We start from the raw sequence: 21,450 nt of genomic DNA, 5'->3' as shown, positions 1-21,450 counted from the left end.
CATGCGCACAATCGTTACAGGCAACAAGGTCTGTCTGATTGATGATTGGAATGATGTTCTAAATAGTTGATTCTTGAAAACTAGACAGTTCTTCCTAAAAGCCGTCATTACACGTGTACAAGTGAAGAGAGGCGGATCGAATCTGCAAGTGAGATTCAAATGCAAGTAAAGAAGCAGGGTGATCTACACCTGGTCTACTAGACTTTTTTGGCACACTTGTGGAACTGTGTAGATGCTGCAGATAAATTGATTTGAAAAACAAGCAAGGTAAGCTACAGCCGAACTACAAAACTGGCGTTACAGAATTGTGTGAGAACTTATAGCGCGCGCTAAAGGCTCAACTACAACTGGAAACTGGTCAGTTTAAGTAGTAGCTACTTGCGTAGTATAATCTTTATTCTGAAGTCTTACAATAGCTACAAGCTAGAAGACTAGACTAGAAAGAAATATCATAGTGAAGAATATGCAGTTACACACTGTGACAGTACAGTCACATTTCTGATAGTTAATTATATCTATGGGATGTCAATTTATGATCATACTGTTATTACATGTAAGCAGTACAGGGCAATCCAGGCATGGCCAGGCACAATCAGCACGAGTCCTCCTCTTCGAATTCAGCAGCGCCCTCTGGCAATATTTCTTGTCCGCAACTGCAGGGTTTAGCCTTCGCAGCGATACTAAAATAGTAAATCTAAGCAAAGCGTTGCGTCATAGCTTCCATAAGCCCTGGGAATGACGACACATGCAGACCAGCTAGCGTGTGATCGAGCTGCCAAGGAGGTATCAGATACACTCTAGGCCACTGAGCAAAGTATCTACCCAAACATGCATACTATTTTAAATATTCTTCTTGTGGCTCCTGTGACTACGGCCGCAGTTCAATATGTTGAAAGAAGTACTCAGCCCTCGCGTTTGTCAAAATTGAGCTTCACAGAACTATGATTCCGTCTATGAGCGAGGACAGGCTCAACGACCTAGTAGCTGCCTATTCTTTTGTGCACAAGGACTACATCACGGTGATTGACTCATTTGTCCGGATCGAGATGATCGAATGCTTCTTGTTGATCCCCTATAGATGAAGAAATCAATTGAAATGACGTTATAATGTAGGAGAATTATTGATGTGTGCTTGTCCAAATGAATGAACTGAATATTGTTGTATAGGAGACGATTTAAAAGTTGCCATTCAATTAACTTGCAATAAAACAGTAAGTAACATACATATGTCCTAACTGGTTCATAATTATACCTGTCCTGATGTGTATTCACGCTTGTAGTCACTTGTGCCCCCTTCAACCACTCTCTGGATCTGTCACTGCAGTACAGCTAGTTTGAATTGGGATGGTAGCAGAACTAAAGTGTTGGACTAGTCAGAAATAAATTTACTTTCCTACCTACACAACTTGCAAATCAGGTGTTCCTAGAAACAGAAATATGTGCATGGAATTTACAGCAAATGAGGTTTCTTGCCATGCAGGATCAAACCTACTGCATTCAGATTTTGTGAATAAGAAAATTCCCCTGGTGTTGCCTAGTCTCCCATGCCAGGTCTGTGAAGACGAGATCACCCAGACCTGTCCCCCCGCGTACGCCGAAGGTCTGGCACGCGAGACTAGGTGCTACCTTACCCCACTGCAAGGCAGCAAACCAAATTAAGCTTTCTAAGCTCAGAGAACAAGTAGCACAAGACAGTCAACACAACACAGAAGAAGGTATTCTTTCAATAGAGTTTGTAGTGTAGGACTCAATGCTTTGATATGAAAGTTGGGATCCAATAATTACTGAAGTTTGTATGTGTGGAATGCCTATAGACATGCACAGCCAACTTCTGTATCACTTGTGGTGTCGGGTAAGGATGCTGCAGTGTACTACAATCTATATCAATACACAAAATATTTCTAGACTATATGTCACTTGCCTAGCTGTATTTGCTCACTAGTATTCATACTCATTGTCGGTTAACTTGGTGATACACCAGTATATTGTTGTCAGACTCTACTATTTCAAGAAACGCTGGTGATGGTCACTCACTATAGCAGCAGTACAACAATAAAAGTGTGCCTCACTGTTATATCTAATTAAGTTAGGTCAAAGCTGTACTCAGAATACAAGCATGTACTCATGCAGTTACGCAATTTTTTTCAAGTTACAGGTACGTAAGTTTCAGAAAGTTCAATTGCAGTTGAATAGATACTTATTTCACTTTTTAGGCCAGAGACCCAGTAAATTCCTTACCTAATTGTTTGAACCTATGCAAGCTCTAAACTTAGGATAAGAATTAGTGGTGTATAAGTAAGCTACTTAATTAATCTCAGGTTGCCATGTTTCTGCAGCACCATAGGCTTATCATGATCACATGTATTTGCATCTCATATTACGTACGGCCTCTTAAATTTGCAATGTTTCGAAGCTGAAAATGGGCATTCGAAGTAGACGTTCAAGGTTTGACACCGTCTCAACTGTATCAGTCGTAAGACCTTAGAGCACGTTTGAGGAACGTGTTCTGTCGTATTGTCTGGAGACTTATTCAAAACGGGTCCCTAATCCGGTCACGCGTTTGGATTAGCCTAGAGTATATCAGGTGTGGTTGCTAAACCGTGCTTCTCACCTGACGAAAATCGAAATAGGTGGTTTTTAGCAACGGAAAGAAGTTCGAAATCCGCTGCTTTTCAACTGTACTTGAGGATGATGATATGTACGTCTTGTCTTACGGATAATGGTAGCACCCTGGCGCCTGGGAGCGGTTGTAACACGTTAGATGTGATCGCAGTTTATTATTAGTACGTCTTTAGCAGCTTCTATTTGATGCTGACACAATCACTTGTTGGCATCGGACAACGCGTTTCTCAAAGGTCACCCCACATTGCCCTCATATCAGATACTTGGCACAAGAGTCACCACTAAGTCACCTGGTTTCGCCATGGTACGAGCACTTCTGATTTTTGTTGCTACGTTTTACTATGTTCATTGCGTGACTTTACATGGCCAGCGAGGCTATCAGCAGAGTTGCAATCAGAACGTCGGTGTACCCACCAATGAACGTTACATCACAACTGTTGGCTGTCGATTGACAATTCAACGGAGAAAGAATGCACTGGAGTACGAACTAGACCTAACCATATCGCTGAAAATGCCAATAGATGGATGGAAATTGACTGTAACGCTGGCTCGCGACCGACTGCAGCTAGTAGGTGTAAAAGTGAACGATCATGATATGCAGCAACGAAGTCTGTCCTACAACGTCGACGGTCCGGTTATTGCTATTCAAGCAGGAAGTATGGCCAGTGGCGGTCTCGAAATAGCATTCAAGCTAACCGACTCGCAGAAGACACCGATAAAAGTGCGTGGCCTAGGCAACAGTTTCTGGCCAGCCCTAGTGCACGCAGAGTGCTTACGCTGCGGTACAGTTGAGGATCAACCGTCCCAGCTCGCACCCGTGCAAATGTGTATTGGCCGAATGTTTGACACCATTGCTACAGTGACAGCAGATGGAGGACACGGCGCGTCTATTTATGGTAGCATTATTCACATTCATCGAAGTCATCCGTACGCATATTTGTCTAGTTCTTGCCTCGTCGATTTTCATCGCTCTGTTCGAATTGGCGATGTTACTGGATGTACAATGGTACGCGACGATATCGAATTCTCCACACGGAAAGTGATACAATTAGCACGCACGTCGAAAGACAGCCCTGAAGTGTGCATCTTGAGAGTGTCGTACGAAAACACTGTTTCGCACTATCCTCCGAGGGTACTTTGTACGGTGTGCCAAGATTTTACTTACTCTAACTTGAAAAAGCGATCGATTATTAGTGACAACAGCAATCAACAAGACATCGCAACAAGTGGTCACTCGTCGGACTGCGACGATGAAGACGATGACTGCCCTTCGGGTTCTGCAGTGCAGCCTGAGTCAGGGACAGGGAGCGGTGAACCAACAACCTACATGACCAGCACACCGACCCAGACAACGAGTACGTCGACGGCAACGTCATTTGCAACTACTCAGTCAATTTCCACACCTCCACAGCAGGTTGACGGCAACACTGCATCGAGTGGTACAACAGACGATTACAAAACAGATGGAAGTTCTGAGTCTAGTAAACCTCAGACCACCAGCAAGAACGAGGTTAACGAAACGGAGAAACCAACTCATTTTGACCGTGAAAATGTCTTTAGCAATGACGACAAAGGTGATGATAATCAAACTGATACAGATAGAACGGACGGAGCCATTTCTATCGGGAATAATTCTAACACCACGACAGCTCCGGGAGGTAATCCCAACTTGGCAAGAAAACCGGGCGCAAATGTCAATAGCATTACTTCATCTGGGATATGGATTGGTATAGGAACAGTCATTGGACTTTTGCTACTTTGCGTTTTCATCGCTGTTATTATCGTGATCAGTCGTAGACGTAAATCATCTCCCGCAAACGTGCTATCAAATAATTCTGCAAACGTGAATCAAAGCGAAGACAACGTGAAAGCAGGGCAGGCCGCAACAGGTGTTGGTAATATCGCCCTATCACTGGATACCGCTTCTGAGAAAGATGATGTCCGGTATGATGTGCCAACTACTGTCCACTACGATGAGACAACTGTTGTCCACTACGATGTGCCATCTGCCGTTTCTGCTAGCATTGATCAGAATCGTCAGTACGCTAGTGATGCTGTAGAACCTGGTAGCAACGATCCGAATCCGCCTGCTCTTGTAAACAGCAACATCGATAAAGCTACTTGTGCGGGTCAACAAGGACAACAAGATGAATTGTCGTGTAAACAGGAGCCGCCCACAGAAGCTAAGGCTGACGATAATTCGCTAGCAAGTAACACAGCAGATCAAGGTGAACACAACCACGTAGATAACTCAGATCCTGACACAAGTAGCAGCTCTAACAACGCTGATAGTACGAAAGTCACGGAAGTTTAGCTTTTCGCCTACAGACAATGTACTGTATGTGAGAACGGTCTACAAAATAGTTGCGTAATTTATATAGTGCAGGAGTGTGGCTGATTCGATGTTAACTCAGTAAGGTACTCATAGACAGGAATGGCATTCTAATGAAAACAGAAACTGAAGTCTATGTATTGATTGTCATAATGTGAGTCCAATGAGATTCTGAACGAAAGAATATTAATAATTAGCTGAGGAACCCGTTCTTCGCCCGAGCTGATTAGAGTATTGATTGTTAGCAGTGGCGTAGGAAGGTGTTCACGAGCGGAGGGCTGCTACCTTGCTTGCCAGACCGTATAACCAGATTTGCAGAAGTCAGTAGCACTGAAAATTGAAATTTCTACAGTGAGCGATGGGGCTGTAGCCCCCAGCCCCCGGTTTCTACGCCGGTGGTTAGTTAATTAATATCCCGTTGAAGACAAATGAAAATTAAGTAACCGAGTGTTCCGTTCTAGGTTCTGTAGTATATACATCCGGGAAATTGCGTTGTGTGAGTCCAGTCATTTGTTCGGCATTTAGGACTAGCCAGTCATTCTTGAAATAGATCGCCTTGAGTAAACAGTAAGACCACTTGAGCGCGTGCTAAGGACGCAGTTACTTGTGACATCTGGCGACGAGGATGGCGGCAGTATTCGGACAAATAGCGGAGTTCGACGAATCAAAGGAGGAATGGCCACTTTATGCAGAAAGGTTAGAACAATACTTCGCAGCGAATGGCGTAGACGACGCGGCTAGACAAAGAGCTATTCTATTAAGCGTGATTGGAGCTCGTACTTATCGAACTCTACGAAGTTTAGTGGCTCCGCTGAAGCCTAAAGAGAAGTCAGTCGACGAAATACTATAGACGTTGACAGAACATTTTGACCCGAAGCCATCAGTAATAGTACAACGATTTAGATTTAACAGTCGATCGCGTCAGGAAGGTGAGTCGGTCGCTAAATTCACGGCAGAACTGCAGCGACTAAGTGAACATTGCGAATTCGGGGCGGTGCTTAGTGATATGCTACGAGACAGACTAGTCGTAGGTATAATGAATGACCGTATACAGCGACGGCTGTTGGCAGAAAAAGAGCTGACATTCAAGAGGGCGTATGACTTAGCGATTGCACACGAAACAGCTGAAAAGAATACCACAGAGTTACAGCGGGAGGAAGCAAGTAGTGCGCCTGGCAACCCAGAAGGAGAGTCCGTACACCAGTTACAGAAACAGCCTGTACACCAGTTACAGAGGCAACGAGTACCCAAAGCAGGTAACAGGCCGACTGACAAGATATCCGGGTGTTGTTATCGCTGTGGTAAACAGGGACACAAACAGTTCGAGTGCTGGTTCAAGGATGTCAAATGTTTTGGTTGCGGCAAAATTGGGCATGCGAAGGTTGTTTGTCGCACAGTGAGAAAAATGGCTCAGAAAGGGGAAAGTGGTAGAAGTACATACAAAATCGGCTATGAGGAGGCGCAGTCAGATACAAATGAGAATGAGGAGGTTGAGTGGCTTAATGGCAATATTCACGCGTTGCACAAAGGAAAGGAGAAGCCTATGAAGACAACGTTGACTGTACAAGGACAGCCGCTCGAGGTGGAAATATACACGGGAGCGAGTGTCAGTATTGTGAGCAAAACAACATGGAAGTCAGTCTGGAAGAAAGGTGAAGCACCATTGAAGGTTACAAAGAAGACACTGAAGACATACTGTTGAGCCGGTACCTGTATGTGGAAAGTTGGAAGTGTGGGTAGACACTCCGGATGGACGCCGATTGTCTCTCCCGCTTGTGGTAGTGGCAGGCTCTGGCCCGAGTTTATTGGGAAGAGACTGGATTCGACAAGTACAAATTGATTGGGGAAGAGTTCATCTTTTGGAGGCAAACCCTCACCAAGGAAAAGTGGAAGGGTTATTGTTATTACACAGTGAAGTGTTCAGTGATAGGCTAGGCAGATTGCAAGGTGTAAAAGTGAAATTGCCAGTGACAGAAACGACGAGTCCCAAGTTTTACCGACCAAGACAAGTACCGTATGCTTTGAGAGAGAAGATAGAGGAAGAATTGTTCGATCTCACAGAAGGCGGAATTATTGAGCCAATTCACTATTCGGAGTGGGCGGCTCCCATAGTTCCAGTTTTGAAAAACAATGGAAAGGTCAGAATCTATGGAGACTATCGGTTGACAGTGAATCAAGTGTCGCGATGCGATACTTATCCCATTCCACGCATTGAAGACTTGTTTGCTCGAATATCAGGAGGACGAAAGTTTACAACTCTGGATCTGGATAGAGCATATCAACAGCTTGTACTTGATGAGGAATCACGTAAGTATGTAGTCATCAATACCCACCAAGGATTATTTCAGTATAATAGATTACCGTTTGGTGTTTCATCTGCTCCCGGCATCTTTCAAAGGACGATGGAAACTCGGTTGGAAGCAATTCCAGGAGTAGTGGTCTACTTAGATGACATACTAATAACAGGAAGAAACGAACAAGAGCATTTGTCTAACTTAGATAAAGTATTGACAAAATTGGAAGAGGCTGGACTAAGGCCGAATAAAGACAAATGCCGGTTCATGCAAGCTGAAGTAGTGTATTTGGGACATGTCATTGACAGGACAGGTTTACATCCGCACAAGGGACGAATCCAGGCAATTACGGAAGCACCCAGACCACAAAACGTTACAGAATTAAAAGCGTACCTAGGATTGCTATCTTATTATGGCAAAGTCTTACAGAATTTATCAACAGTTCTAGCTCCACTACATAGATTGTTACGAAAAGGAGTAAAGTGGAACTGGTCATGTGAACAAGAACGAGCTTATCGCCAATCAAAACAACTGTTAGTGTCAGCCAAAGTGTTAGCACATTTCGATCCACAACAAGAGCCCGTCCTAACTTGTGATGCTTCGTCGTACGGTTTAGGTGCTGTATTGGCTCAGAGAGGGAAGGACGGCAAAGAACACCCAGTAGCATTTGCATCGAGAACATTGACAAAAGCAGAGAAGAATTATGCACAGGTGGAAAGAGAAGCATTGGCAGTAATTTCTGGTCTACAAAGGTTTCATTAATATCTATTTGGTAGACAGAGTTTGCTATTGTCAGACCATAAACCACTGGTAGGATTGTTTGGGGAAAATACGCCTCTCCCGCCAATGGCATCAGCGAGAATTCATCGATGGGCCATGATCCTATCAGGTTACAGTTATAAGTTGCGATACAAACCAGGCTGGGACATCGGTAATGCAGATGCCTGCAGTCGATTACCCTTACAGCTACCGTCGAACTGAGGAAGAACAACCAGAGACAATTCAATTTTTACAGCAACTGGAATCGTCACCTGTATTGGCAAGAGATGTTAGAAGATGGACAGAACAAGACCCTATACTGTCTAGGGTACAATATTATGTTCACCATGGTTGGCCTAATAAACCACTAATCGAAGCGTTAACTCCTTACTGGCGAAGACCAAGTGAATTATCTATAGAAGAGGGATGCGTATTATAGGGGTACAGGGTGATTGTACCACCACAAGGGCAACAACGAGTTTTGGAAGAGTTACATGCTGGTCATCCTGGTGTGGCGCGGATGAAAGGCTTATCCAGAACGATAGTCTGGTGGCCAGGACTGGATGGGGACATCGAACGCAAGGTCCAAGGTTGTTCTAGTTGTCAACAAACAAGGAACACACCACCAAAAGCTCCATGGCATCCCTGGTCTTGGCCTCATCAGCCGTGGATGAGGGTGCATGTGGACTATGCTGGACCCTTGCTAGGGAAAATGTTTTTTGTACTCATGGACGTACAGTCGAAGTGGATGGAAGTAGAACCTGTAGAATCAGCGACGACGAAAACTACGGTAGAAAAGTTAAGAAAAATTTTCTCAACTCATGGAATTCCTGAAAAACTGGTATCAGACAATGGATCAGTATTCACCAGTCAAGAGTTTACCGATTTTGTAAAATCGAATAGAATAGACCACATTAAAACAGCATCGTATCATCCGTCAAGTAATGGGCTGGCGGAAAGAGCAGTACAGGTATTGAAGAAAGGACTGTCCCTAGCAAAACAAGGAACCTTGTCATATCGCTTGACACAAGTGTTGTTCAGCTACCGGATTACACCGCATTCCACGACAGGAATATCACCTGCGGAATTATTAATGGGTTGCAAATTACGGTCACGGTTAGATTTGTTACACCCCAACTTGGAGCAAACGGTACACAAAAAGCAATGGCAACAGAAACAATTCTACAAGGGTAACCGGAATGGTATGATAGACCTTTACAATGGGGTAAGAGTGTACGTGCGCAATTACAACAGAGGTCGTCCTTGGGTAGCTGGTGTGGTTCAGTCCAAAACAGGCCCCCTATCATACACTATCAAACTGGATGATGGGAGGGTAGTCAAACGACATTAGATCAGATTCGGAAAACCTTACAATCGGAAAGACATGAAGGAGGTGAAGCAGAAGACCTACTGGTGGAACCAATACATCCAAGGGATAAACCATGTTCAAGAGCAATGGTACCTGTATCGCCGGGAAGACCCGAAGAGTGGGATGTTGCACCAGACTTACCAGAACAGCAAGATGGCGTTGACAAACAAATGGAACAGGACGCCATGGTATCATCGCCGGAGATCAGCACAGGACCAGAAAACTTAGAGACACATGTAGAACCAACTACAGCATCAAAGCTAGGTGCCAGCAAAGGAGTGACTCCAATCCGCCGTTCCAGCAGAAGGAGAAAGGCACCTGACAGACTGAATTTTTAGTAGATTAGACTATTGAGTTGTACGATATATCTCTTAATTGTTAGTATCAGTGACATAGTCAGGGGGGAGACGGATGTAGTATATACATCCGGGAATTGCGTTGTTTGAGTCCAGTCATTTGTTCGGCATTTAGGACTAGCCAGTCATTCTTGAAATAGATCGCCTTGAGTAAACAGTAAGACCAGTTGAGCGCGTGCTAAGGACGCAGTTGCAGTCCGTCAGCCAAGGCTTGGTTTTACGGGGGCGAGGTTAGAATTTATTTTTTGATATCCGGGAGCCTTCCGCCTTTTTAGGCGTGGTTGCGTTTGGAAATCTACTGGAAAGAAGGACACTAGGACGAAGATCACTGTCTGTAGAAGATGTGCACTTAAAGGACAACATATTGGCTAAGTCTTATCCAATAAAACTGAAGATAGACTGGCGTATTTGCGACTAATCACGTGGCAGCGTCTCGCTAGTTTTTGAGCACAGTGCCGTCTCTTGGCGTTTTTTTCACCAACAACCTAGTAAATTGTAAAGAGGGCATGTGATCGCGTTTTACTGCATTCTAAAATCTGGTGCGCATCTACAAACACGGGAGGTTTCTGACCCAAACTTGACGCACTGTAGTCTCGTCCCCAGACTCTCTCGCGCTAGTCTTGTCCGGTGCCCGTATGACAATTCCAGGCGCGAGAGAGTCTGGGATCATCCTGCCTACTTCCTGCCATATCTCCTTACTAAATGCTCACTAAGTGTCACCCCCAACGTCATCAACTGTCACCCCGAACGTCATCAAGTGTCCCGTAACTTTAAAATCAGATTAGCGTTAGTCTAATCCAATAAACGTACCACACGAGATGCTATGACCATTGTTTGGTGTTTGTGGCATATCCAGCACTTGCAGACAACTGAAGCATGTTGAAAAGGTAAGACTATGGAGTGTTGGTGACGGGTTTCGTGTAGGCTTGTAGTCTGAGATGTACAAGTGGCGGATCCGGAGTGATGACCTTCTAGCTAGTTCACACGCGGCCATTAGCGTTTGTGCGCAGACTAGACTCTGTAGCAAAAAGCGCGCAATGGCAAGGGAAGGGGTTGATCTTGACATGAAACTACCGTCTACCGTTCGAAAAGTCTTCAAGTATGAAAACAAATACATCTTTTCGCGAAAGAATAGCCCTAGAAGATTCAAGTTGACCCTCCAGACCGTAGTTTCATGTCAAGATCAACGGCTTTCCTTGCCATTGCGCGCTTTTTGCTACAGAGTCTAGTCTGCGCACAAACGCTAATGGCAGCGGGTGAACTAGCTAGAAGGTCATCACTCCGGATCCGCCACTTGTACATCTCAGACTACAAGCCTACACGACCCGTCACCAACACTCCATAGTCTTACCTTTTCAACATGCTTCAGTTGTCTGCAAGTGATGGATATGCCACAAACACCAAACAATGGTCATAGCACCCCGTGTGATACGTTTATTGGATTAGACTAACGCTAATCTGATTTTAAAGTTACGGGACACTTGATGACGTTCGGGGCGACAGTTGATGACGTTAGGGGTGACACTTAGTGAGCATTTAGTAAGGAGATATGGCAGGAAGTAGGCAGGATGATCCCAGACTCTCTCGAGCCTGGAATTGTCATACGGGCACCGGACAAGACTAGCGCGAGAGAGTCTGGGGACGAGGCTAATGCACTGTGCAGTAATGGGAGTAAGAATCGTCAAGTAGAAACCACAGTTCTGCGCCTCAGCAGTCTTATATGGTGGAATATCGCTACTCTGTTGAGATTTCTCTGCGCTGAGTGCTGTTTTCAACGAGTTACGGTATTCCTTTACTTCTTTGTAATATGAGTTTTTAGTGTTCTCTTGTTCTTTTCTTCTGTAACTCTATCAAATTGATTTTCAAGTTTGCTGATAGTTGTAAGTGTTTTGATAATATAAGGAGTCATAACTAGCCAAGGGGATTGATGTTGAAGAGGTGTAGAGGCTGAACTGTTTGTTCATGCATTATAATACCTACTCTGCATATGCATGTAATATGAGGAAGAGAAAAAGTGGAGAAACTGTTCATCGTGGAAGAGATTGCCAGTCTTGTGCTAGATGTGGCACCACTGCAGAGATCCAGAAAATTAAAAGAAGAGTTGAAACAGTGGGTAGTGGCTGCTCTTGAAATCAAATCAACCCAAAGTCTTGCTTGTGTCACAAATATGATAGTATTAATTGTTATCAAAATATCACTATCACACGACCATAAATTCATCAGAGAGACTCTTACCAGAGGAATAGTGAGTAAGTGTACTACAAGTATATGCAAATGAGATCAATTTTCCAATAATATTAAATAAAGGCATGTAACTGCAGTTTATTATCGATAGATAGTTATTAAATTAATTGATTAGTTGACTAATTGTTGCACAGTCAATACATACTGTACTAGACACGTTCAGTAGTCTAGTTTGTTGCTGTGATAGACATGCGTTGTGTATTACATCAGACAATTCTTTTCAAAACAGATCAACATTTAAGTAGCCAGAAGCTAAACAGTAGAATACGCTAGAAAGTAGTTTGACAAGTTGTACAGTGTACAGTAGCCTTACATTTACAGTCACTGCCGATTCTGGCATTAGCATCAGCAGTAATGCAACGTGATTACAACAAGTGGCATTCGTAGATATGAGCACACGGCCGTCTCAAAGAATCTAGTTTTCTGACAACACCGTACGATGATAGAACGGTAGACAAGCTTCTGGTGAGAAAGGCGTCTAGCGGTGTGTCGACTCAACGGTGTTGCAGTGCGTAGTTGAGTTGCCACTTCCGGCTTAGCATGGCATTCACCACGCAACTTTCCTCTCCCCAAACAAGGTCTCAAATCGCGCTGTTGACTTCGCAGGTGTTCGAACAACGACCCCGTGTGTCATGCTATGTAACACATGTCTTCCGGGACCGCCGAAGAGTCTTAATCTTATGTATTGCAATAAAATGCGTATTTCATCGTGGCGGAGCACGTGGAGCTATATGCGGGGTGCGGACCGGTGCGCTAGAAAATAAAAGCGAGGTCCTACGGGACGTTGGCTGACGGACTGGTTACTTGTGACAGTTCCATTCGGTGCAAATGCAATCAGAATTAATTTGGAAAGAAACGCAAGTGCTAGAAGAGTGGCTTCAATCGGCAAGAAATCTTTGATCGGTGGAAGCGTTGCGAAGGATGACGACACGCACAGTTGATCTACACGGAACTCTAGCTGGTGTGGGCGTGCGTTCGAATGAAGTGGAAGGTGTTAGTAATATCCCGTTGAAATGAAATGAAAATGCATGTAACCGAGTGTTCCGTTTCCGAGAAATTAGCAGCAAGTCTTCCGTCAGAGTTAGATATCCGGGTAGGAGAAACTTGAGAGTCACACGCAATTAGTTATTCACCCGGATAATCGATTCTTCGTATATGACCAGTCATGTGCACGCTTTATCATGCAGCTATATTGACAGTCCCGTTGGACGTCGTCACTTGAAGACGTTGCTGCTGTTGTAGAAAACAGTTGTAGCGAACGTAGCAACTATTTGATGCGCGTAAACGGGCAAACGATGCTAACCGTATTTGTTACAGACCCAGATATAGTCGAAATATCTTGCTCTTGGCGACGTCGCTGCTAATAAACAACACGCTCTGTGCTTATATTAGTGTCCGAGGGCAGTTTGAATTTGGTGGAGATCCGATGCGTCGTAACGGTCGTTCTAGAGAATTCGCGCTCGAATGGAGACGGGTTCGATGGGAAAGAAATCGTGTCGTCAATAGTACTCTGGAAGGCGGCGACACTCTCACTGTCCGAGTATCCCGTTCTGAGAATTTATTATGAAGTACTGTTTAGTTGTTCACATGCACTTGTACTCCGTTCTGAAAAATCAGCAGCCAGACCTAATTCTCCTGAAGTAAAATTTTTTGCCGCGAGACTTTGTGAATTCGTTCAGAGTTACATCGCGTTCACTCTCGTTCTGAGAGTAGCCGAGTGTCCCGTTCCAAGAAATTGGCAGCGAGGTTTTCCCGTGTTGAAAGTGACGTGCAGTTTTCTGTAGATATATAGCTTGACACGATTTAGCTCACTGTTAGCTCTCTATTTTGGATGTTTTCGTCAAACACAAATGAAAATGTAACTTGTCCCGTTCCGAGAAAATTAGCGTCGAGTTTTTCATTAGAGTAATACATCCGGGCAGCAGAACTTGAAAAGTCACGTGCAATTTCTTACTCATCCATATGTAATGCAACCCTACTACGTCTCGCCTCGCTGGCCATTTCGACAGTCCTGTTGAACGTTGTCACTTTGAAGACGTTGCTGCCGTTACAGCAAACAGGCGTATCGAACTTGGCAGCTATTCGACGCGGGTAAGGTGACGTCGGGCGGACCCGGATATTCTAAAAAATATCATGCCTTTTTCGACGTCGTCGGCAATAAACAACACGCTCCGTGCGTACTGTCCGAAGTCAGGAATGGGCAGTCTAAATTTAGCGGAGACCCGAAGCGCCGCTTCTGACAAATTCACGCGCGACTGGAGGTGGGTTCAATCGGCAAGAAACCGCGTCGTCCCGAGAGAACTCGGGAAGACGACGACAGCCTATCTGTCGGTCTGTTTTACAGGTTAGGCGTGCATGCGCGAGCCAAATTCGGCGGAGATACGCGCGGCGAAGCATACACACACAGAGACGGCTCTTCTGTGTATAGAGATACCAGCGCTGTTTGAGAGATTACCGTACCGTCTAAAAAATTTATACGGTAGATGTTTGGGATGGTCTCTATAAAAACACTATAAAACCATACGCTTTGTAGATTAGCTAAGTGAGCTTAGTGAAAATCTTGTTTTCTTGTATACATGCTGCATCTTCTGTCTCTTTCTGCCATTTAGTCTGTCCGTCTGTCCGTCCGTCCGTCCGTCCGTCTATCTATTCTTTGAATGGTGACACAGTAAAATGTGCTGCAGTAGAATCAGGATACGCAGACAAGAAGATGGAGACAAGAACTGTACTAATCAGCATGCAGCTATGCGCATGCATGCAGGTAGGAGTGTGTTTAGACAGAGATGCAATGCAAGAGTGATCAGTGGAAAAGTGTCTAAGTTAAATTGATTCATCAACAATGTAAGGTAGAGGACTTCTTATATGACTGAAACATTAAGATTATTATGTTAATTGATTTAGAAATTCTAGAATTGTTACCGTATTGCGACTAGATCATGTAATAGTTTGTATAGAAGAATAAATAATCTGTCTGTCCGTCCGTCCGTCCGTCTGTCTGTCTGTCTGTCTGTCTGTCTGTCTGTCTGTCGTTTGCTTGTTTTGTGTACCGTGCTATTGTTGTCCAATATTACTTCTGCACCAATGCTTAGTTTTGGCTGTTCCTCTGTCTCTTTGTCTATCTGTATGTTCTTTGTGTGCCTTGGTAGTGTATTCAAGATTGTTTCTTATTTTTAATAATTACTTTATTGCTTTGAATTGTACAGATTGGTGAAAATATTCCATTGAAACTTTTGTACCACTTCTCATGTTTCTCACTTTGTGGCGTTATCAGTATTGTGGGAGAAGCTTTCCTGAGAGCATACGCGTCCAACCAAAACTTGACGTTGCGTAGTACTGTAGTTTTTAAAGTGCGATGGAATAGTTTAACTAACTTAAATTAAGTTCTGCGAGGCCATACGAATATTATACTTTAGCGAGTTTAGTGTAATATACAAACCTTCTAGTCCTCTGTCAGCGACTTTCCACTTTGCAAACGTTGTGTTATATCTACAACTCTAGTCGTCCTCGCTAGTGCAACAACACAGAGATGTTTGTTTACCTTGTAACCCACAAGCTGCCAGACGAGCCGAGATTTGCCTCAAAACGGAACGTCAGACACGCGAAATTGCGATCGACAATGTCGTGATGACTTTGGTATTTATATGAAGCCAAATACAAACGAAGAAGAAGCAGATCGCACTCGATTTAGGCGTATCGAGACGTCTGGGAGACGCGTGAAATTATCATGGCCATCGTCACGTCGTTCGAGTCCGTCTCGTACAGTTGTAAGAGTTGGAGAGTGCCGATTCGAGGCGCGAAACCAAATAGTCCCCGCAACCAAATAGTCTCGCAACCAAATAGTCCCCGCAGGTGGCCGAAACCAAATAAGCCCCAGTTAAACGGTTTCGGGAACCAATTAGGAGCGCGATAATTGCCTGCGACCAAATAGTCCCCGTACAATGTCTTTTAGGATATTGTGAACCGGACGACGCTGACGTCGGCGTCACAACGCCGAGTTGACGGTCGACAACGTTGGCGTTGACGTCAACGTCGGCGTCAATATTGTGAACTAGGCTGTACTCGCCAACGCGAGGCGCCTACGGATATTCGAGGTATACGGGTACTAGAATTGATTATAGAGATATTCATAGGCTATCTAGGGAATAAATAACAGTTTGCAAATTAGATGGGAGGACATACATTGTTGTTTTTCCCTAAAAATTTTGCCAAATTTCTACGGCCGCCTAGAGACCAGAGACACACTCACTTATCTGAAAGTTTGGAGCTTACGGTGGTCGCGGCCTCGTGTCTTGTTGGGCTTTCCGTAAGTGTAATTCTGCCCATACTTCATGTACACTGTGCACGCAGGTTCAAGTTGTGTTCACTAGCGCACGTGCCTTGTTGACGTCATATCAGTGTCGTGGCGTACAAGTCGAGTCCTGCAAGTCGAGTCCGTGTTGTATTATAAGTATTACTATGCAGACCAAGCTTATAGCACAAGGGGAAGACGTTGCAGACCAGATACTGCGTCGCTCTAAGCACGTGCTTCCGCACATCGCGCGTCTCTGTTTGGTATCGACGTTCTTGGAGGACGGAATTCGAATGTGGGCGCAGTGGAACGAGCAGCGAGACTACATCAACTCTACATGGAGTTGTGGGGCATTTCTTGCTAACTTGTTCGTGTTGATTAATCTTTTTGGCCAGTTAGGAGCCTGCGGTATGATATTAGCTCGATTTCAAATTGTGCCTGCCATCGCCGTTCTGTTTGGGATTATAGCGTTGCAGGTACAGTAATGTAGAACGTCGTGTTGTTCGTTTACGCGGATTGGTTTCACTAGCTGATGTAAAGGGTAGAAATGGGGCGTCAACATTTGATTACGTGGAACTTGGTTGAAGGCAGATTGATATTGTACGTAACGTCGTTGGAAACGTAGCGGACGTGTAGTACGTTACTCACTATTACTAATCAGTGAAATTTAAATACGAATAATTAGTCTATTGGTTAATTAACTAATAAAACGGTCATCATTGTTCACTTACTAGTTAGTTTGTTGCAAGTTTGCAAACGGTGTTTGCTGCTGTGCTCACATTGCCCTTCTAGGTGTGATAATGGTACTGTGTGAAGAGCAGAGGGCTCGGAGTTGTAGTAGTAATTATGATGTCTCAAGGCATGCATGGTTACAATACCCGTATACCCAAACTCCCTTCTGTGAATTCAGATATGTCTTGAACCAATGGTAGTGAGTGCAGATTACAGTGTTTACAATAGTGTGATATCTCAAACACAAGGAATTTAGAGACAGAAGTGAGTGGGGGCCATTAGGTCAAGCTGTTTCTTTTATCAATAAGACAGTTACCTTGATGTTTGGTCAGTTTATTAATAGGTATGATATTTGAGATATAGTTACTAATGTCTCAATTTGTTTTAGACTATCATGTACAGCATCTTGTGGGATGTTCGCTTTTTTATGCGAAATCTTGCTCTGGCTGGTGGTCTTGTTCTTCTGCTGGCAGAAACACGTACTGAAGGAAAGACAATGTTTGCTGGTGTTCCTTCAACTGGAATAAACAAGTCGCGAAACTACATGCAGTTGGCTGGCCGAGTGCTACTTGTTCTCATGTTCCTCTCTCTGATGCACTTTGAATTTGATGTGCTACGCTTCATTGAGATTGTTGTTGGTGGTGCTCTGATTGCACTGGTGGCAATTGGATTCAATACTAAGCTTTCTGCTCTTGTTCTTGTTCTGTGGCTCTCAATTCTCAATGTCGTTCTTAATCCTTGGTGGACAATTCCATCTGACCGCCCAATGAGGGACTTCTTAAAATATGATTTTTTCCAGACTTTGTCTGTTATTGGTGGTCTACTGTTTGTTGTGGCTCTAGGACCCGGTGGAGTGAGCCTTGATGAACACAAGAAGGAATGGTAGTCTGTTTTTAGCAGCATGGTATCTATACTGTGAGACTTAAAATGGTCTTGTTCTAGTTTGCAGTTGTTTGTGTCTGTATACATTGTCGTTATAATTAGTCTACACTGACTTTATTACAGCCACAGTACACATAATGCTGTCTGGCTATGCCAAATTACTTTTTGTTCACCAGTCTCTTTGTCCAGTCATATTTCTCCCATGTCTTGCCAATCTGTTGTGCTCTGTGGTTTTGCTGATCTGCAGACTCTCTCAGTGGCTTCCTCCACAACCTCGGGTCTAACTCCAGCATACCTCCGATTATTTCCTTGCCAAAGTACAATGGAAAATTTGCTTCATTCTCAATGACATGCGCATACCCACCATCCAGTCCAAATTCAACACTGAAGTAGGGAAACCCACGAGGTACCGATTGTCGCAACTCCTTGTGTCGTGTGTCTATCAATTTCTTGTTCTGTGCCCATTCACTCTCACATTCAAGAATGGCCTTCTTGAAGTACAAAGGAGCTAAATGACCCTGGTCCTTTGGCACTGGGATGCAGTCAAGAACCATATGAGGTTGTTGACGCAAGTGAGTAGCCATTTCAATAAAGATAACATCCTTATATTGAGATGCAAACATTGCAACTAGGCCTTTACGAAAGACTTTCACTTCAGCCCATACATCCTCATCTAGATTGACAGTACAGGTATAGTGAAGAGTCGGAATCAACTGACAATGTCCTGGCACAAGTGGCTGATGAAAAGGAACAGCAAGATACACTTTCATACCAATACAAACAATAAGCTGTTTCTCCAACTCAGGGCTATCAATAGACAACTTACTCCTTATCAACTGTCGGTGTTCTTGCAAAGCTCTTGCTTTGTCTCTCTCTGAGTTCTCAGGCACAGCTGCTCTTTGACTGGCAGTGGACACAAACATGTCGTCGAGAGTATGGTCAGCTCCCATCTTCTCTAGATACCGGCCTGCCATCCTATTCACAGATCTGTGGAGGTCATCAGCACTGGTCCTTTTTTCTTGTATTACTAGATCCTGCAGGCTGTATTCATCATCATCAGCAAAGTACTTAGCTCGTTTCCCATCTATCCCATATGATCGATCCTTACCTCGTCTTCTCCTTTCACTGCTATTATGTGATAAGCTCATGGGGCGAACATCACCACAGCGATTGCTGTGAGTTAGTAAAATCGTTTCTTCCTGGAAAGTCTCTTTCTCAACAGATTTCACTTGACTGCGGTCTTGAGCTGCTTTTCTTGCCTGGAGATCTTCCAGTTGATTTCTCAACTTAGCAGCCAAGTCATTATCTCCCATCAGTTCAGCTCGTGTTGCTCTGGCTCCCAGTTTATTTAGTTCAGTGTCAGTGACTAGATTCTCCACTACAAGTGAATTTGCCTCCGTGAAGCGTGCTAGATGACAACCAGATTTAGTCACTTCTGAGATGTAGGGTGAGCTTCCACCTAGTTCTGGGTCTGACTTTTCATCTTTGAGCTCTGTTGGAAGGCCAGATCCACCGTCCTTCCAGAAATGATTTAACTCTAGAGCATGTTGTGTTGGATCATACTCATCTAACTCCGCCTCAACTGATTTATCTACCTCGTCTTTCCCTGTTCGAAAGACCTTTGTAGATGGGATAAGAGTAAGCATCCAAGCATCTCGCTGACGTACTTCCTCTGTAGACTTCGTTTCGCTCGCTCTGTTTGCAGACTCGACCCAAGTGCCCCCACCATCTGTATCAGAAACAGAATCAGAATCCGAACTCTTTGATTTTTTCCACCGTGGCTTGTCCTTTTTGTGGTGACTTTTCCTCTTGCTCTTCTTCTTCTTCTTCACCTTTTTCTTGCTGTCTAGTAAATCCTCGGTCGATTCATTTCTCTGACGTTCTCTTGCTCTCTTTAGTTTCTTTTCTTTTCTCAATTTCTCTAACTTTGCTATCCATTTGTCCGATTGAGGCCCCTGACCCTCGCCTTTCTCCATGAGATTTCGCGCACGCGCAGTTCGCTTCCATAGCAACTGGACGACATTCTTCTTCTTTGCGAGCTATGGCCAGTTCTGACTTCGCCTCAGATAGAATTGATCCGTTGAAGTATCGGAATGAGGTTTCTAACCCTACTTCTACACTAGTGTCAGAATCTGCTGGAGAACAACAGTGTTCCGGTGGCCTTCTGTTGCCGTCTATAGGAGGAAAGAGAGATGTTGTGGACCGAAATGAGGACTCTGGACTGCTGGCTGCTGTGGCTGCCCTTAGAGAGCAGAGTGACTGCTTGCCCGCTGAGATACTAGATGCTTTGAGAAAGACGTCGAAACGTCCACTTCAATATCAGCGGAAAACGACGGTGCCTTGTCCACCCCCCAGCAACTTGTGGAATTTTCCTCATAGAAGAACAAAACTGAGGCATTTGACTGACAATCCACCTTGTGTGGCTGGTGCTGGCAAGTGAGATGTGCACTAATTAGCATGCCGCTGATCTTTTTCTCTAGATTTGTATGTATGATGGTAGGGATATATCGTTTCTCCATGATGTCCATGATGGACAATTTGAATCACAGGTACATAACATAAAAGCTTTTGGGATTGTGCTCTAGTTTTAGGCCGTGTTTACACCGGGGATTTAGTAAAAGTACTCTAGCGAAACTACCGTTAACAATGTTTTGTGTACAGTACCTCTCTAGTACGTCACGTGCGTCTCGTGCTTAGCTTGGTCTTTCCGAAACATCTTGGTATTTTCCGTGTCTCCTGCGTTGAAATGGCTTTGTCTGACGAATGGAAGGCAGTGGCTACGGATCTCGGCGTTTGCAGTGTGTCTGCAGCTAATGGTGAAATCATAATCAGTCTTTGCTCACAAGCGCATGCGCAGCACGTGAACAACTCACGTGCAACTCTAAAGGAGATCTAAAGCTAGTCGCGACGCTACCAGCTTTCGAATCACTTTAGCCTAACGATTGTTAGTGGCGGTATAAACAGTTTCTAAAGACGTTCTAAAGCCATTCTAAAGACAAACTAAAGTTGATTAGCTCCTGTGTAAACACGGTCTTGGTTACATTGTTATTTTGTTAATTAATAATAATTAACATGCACGCACGCTAAACTGTACTAAAAAGTTTAGTACTAAGTTTAGGGTTGAAATTTATGATCAGCCACACAAATACGTAGCAGCATTGCGTATGATTTCTTTGAGGGCTAGTGCAAATGACACTTTCAGACTATGCAGTACTGTAATGTTAAGCACAAGATCAAACCTTTTTAGGTTGTTGATACAAACGTGATAAAATTGAAATGAGAAATTTACTCAACAAGCTCTTAAACCGCATGCTGCTTAGCATGCTAAGTACTTTATTCTTTTGTTTTTTGAATGCCACAAAGTGACTGCAAAATTCAGACCTGAATTTATATAATGCACAAACATCCACTGCTGGTGCACTGAACAGAAACACAGTACAGTAGACCCTCGATTGTCAGACCCCCTTTGGGCAATCCACATAGAAATGGAGGTTGGATAAGTCAAAAGAACAGATAATCGAAGCATCGGAGTTTCAACCGTACCTCGGAGTTCCAGTCCACTTTTTTGAATC

General features: G+C 44.1%; 4 protein-coding genes and 1 long non-coding RNA gene across 6 annotated transcripts; 4 read left to right on the top strand and 1 right to left on the bottom strand.

Moving 5' to 3' along the window:
• Position 1: 1 nt before the first annotated feature.
• LOC134191015 (uncharacterized) lies at positions 2-529 on the top strand. Of its 2 annotated transcripts, XR_009971708.1 has the most exons (3): positions 2-28; positions 85-148; positions 233-529. It is a non-coding gene; the product is annotated as an uncharacterized LOC134191015 (long non-coding RNA). The 2 variants fall into 2 exon arrangements; XR_009971707.1 differs by having other exon boundaries at positions 12-148.
• A 2,347-nt stretch (positions 530-2,876) lies between these two features.
• On the top strand, positions 2,877-5,138 carry LOC134191339 (dentin sialophosphoprotein-like). The gene has a single exon (XM_062659947.1). The coding sequence runs from the start codon at positions 2,924-2,926 to the stop codon at positions 4,934-4,936; it is 2,013 nt and encodes a 670-aa protein (XP_062515931.1). The 5' UTR covers positions 2,877-2,923; the 3' UTR covers positions 4,937-5,138.
• Positions 5,139-16,344: 11,206 nt separating this feature from the next.
• LOC134190665 (surfeit locus protein 4-like) lies at positions 16,345-18,000 on the top strand. The gene is made up of 2 exons (XM_062659129.1): positions 16,345-16,740; positions 17,385-18,000. The coding sequence occupies exons 1-2, from the start codon at positions 16,432-16,434 to the stop codon at positions 17,880-17,882; spliced, it is 807 nt and encodes a 268-aa protein (XP_062515113.1). The 5' UTR covers positions 16,345-16,431; the 3' UTR covers positions 17,883-18,000.
• A 32-nt stretch (positions 18,001-18,032) lies between these two features.
• LOC134190663 (CWF19-like protein 2) lies at positions 18,033-19,936 on the bottom strand. The gene has a single exon (XM_062659127.1). The coding sequence runs from the start codon at positions 19,852-19,854 to the stop codon at positions 18,037-18,039; it is 1,818 nt and encodes a 605-aa protein (XP_062515111.1). The 5' UTR covers positions 19,855-19,936; the 3' UTR covers positions 18,033-18,036.
• Positions 19,859-20,479, top strand: LOC134190664 (axonemal dynein light chain domain-containing protein 1-like). The gene is made up of 2 exons (XM_062659128.1): positions 19,859-20,314; positions 20,379-20,479. The coding sequence occupies exons 1-2, from the start codon at positions 19,920-19,922 to the stop codon at positions 20,461-20,463; spliced, it is 480 nt and encodes a 159-aa protein (XP_062515112.1). The 5' UTR covers positions 19,859-19,919; the 3' UTR covers positions 20,464-20,479.
• The last annotated feature ends 971 nt before the right edge of the window (positions 20,480-21,450 follow it).

Source organism: Corticium candelabrum, chromosome 15 (genome assembly GCF_963422355.1).
Source record: "Corticium candelabrum chromosome 15, ooCorCand1.1, whole genome shotgun sequence".
Classification (NCBI taxonomy): Eukaryota; Metazoa; Porifera; class Homoscleromorpha; order Homosclerophorida; family Plakinidae; genus Corticium; species Corticium candelabrum.
Note: the sequence above shows the minus strand (reverse complement) of the source record. Positions and strands in the feature narration are given on the sequence as shown.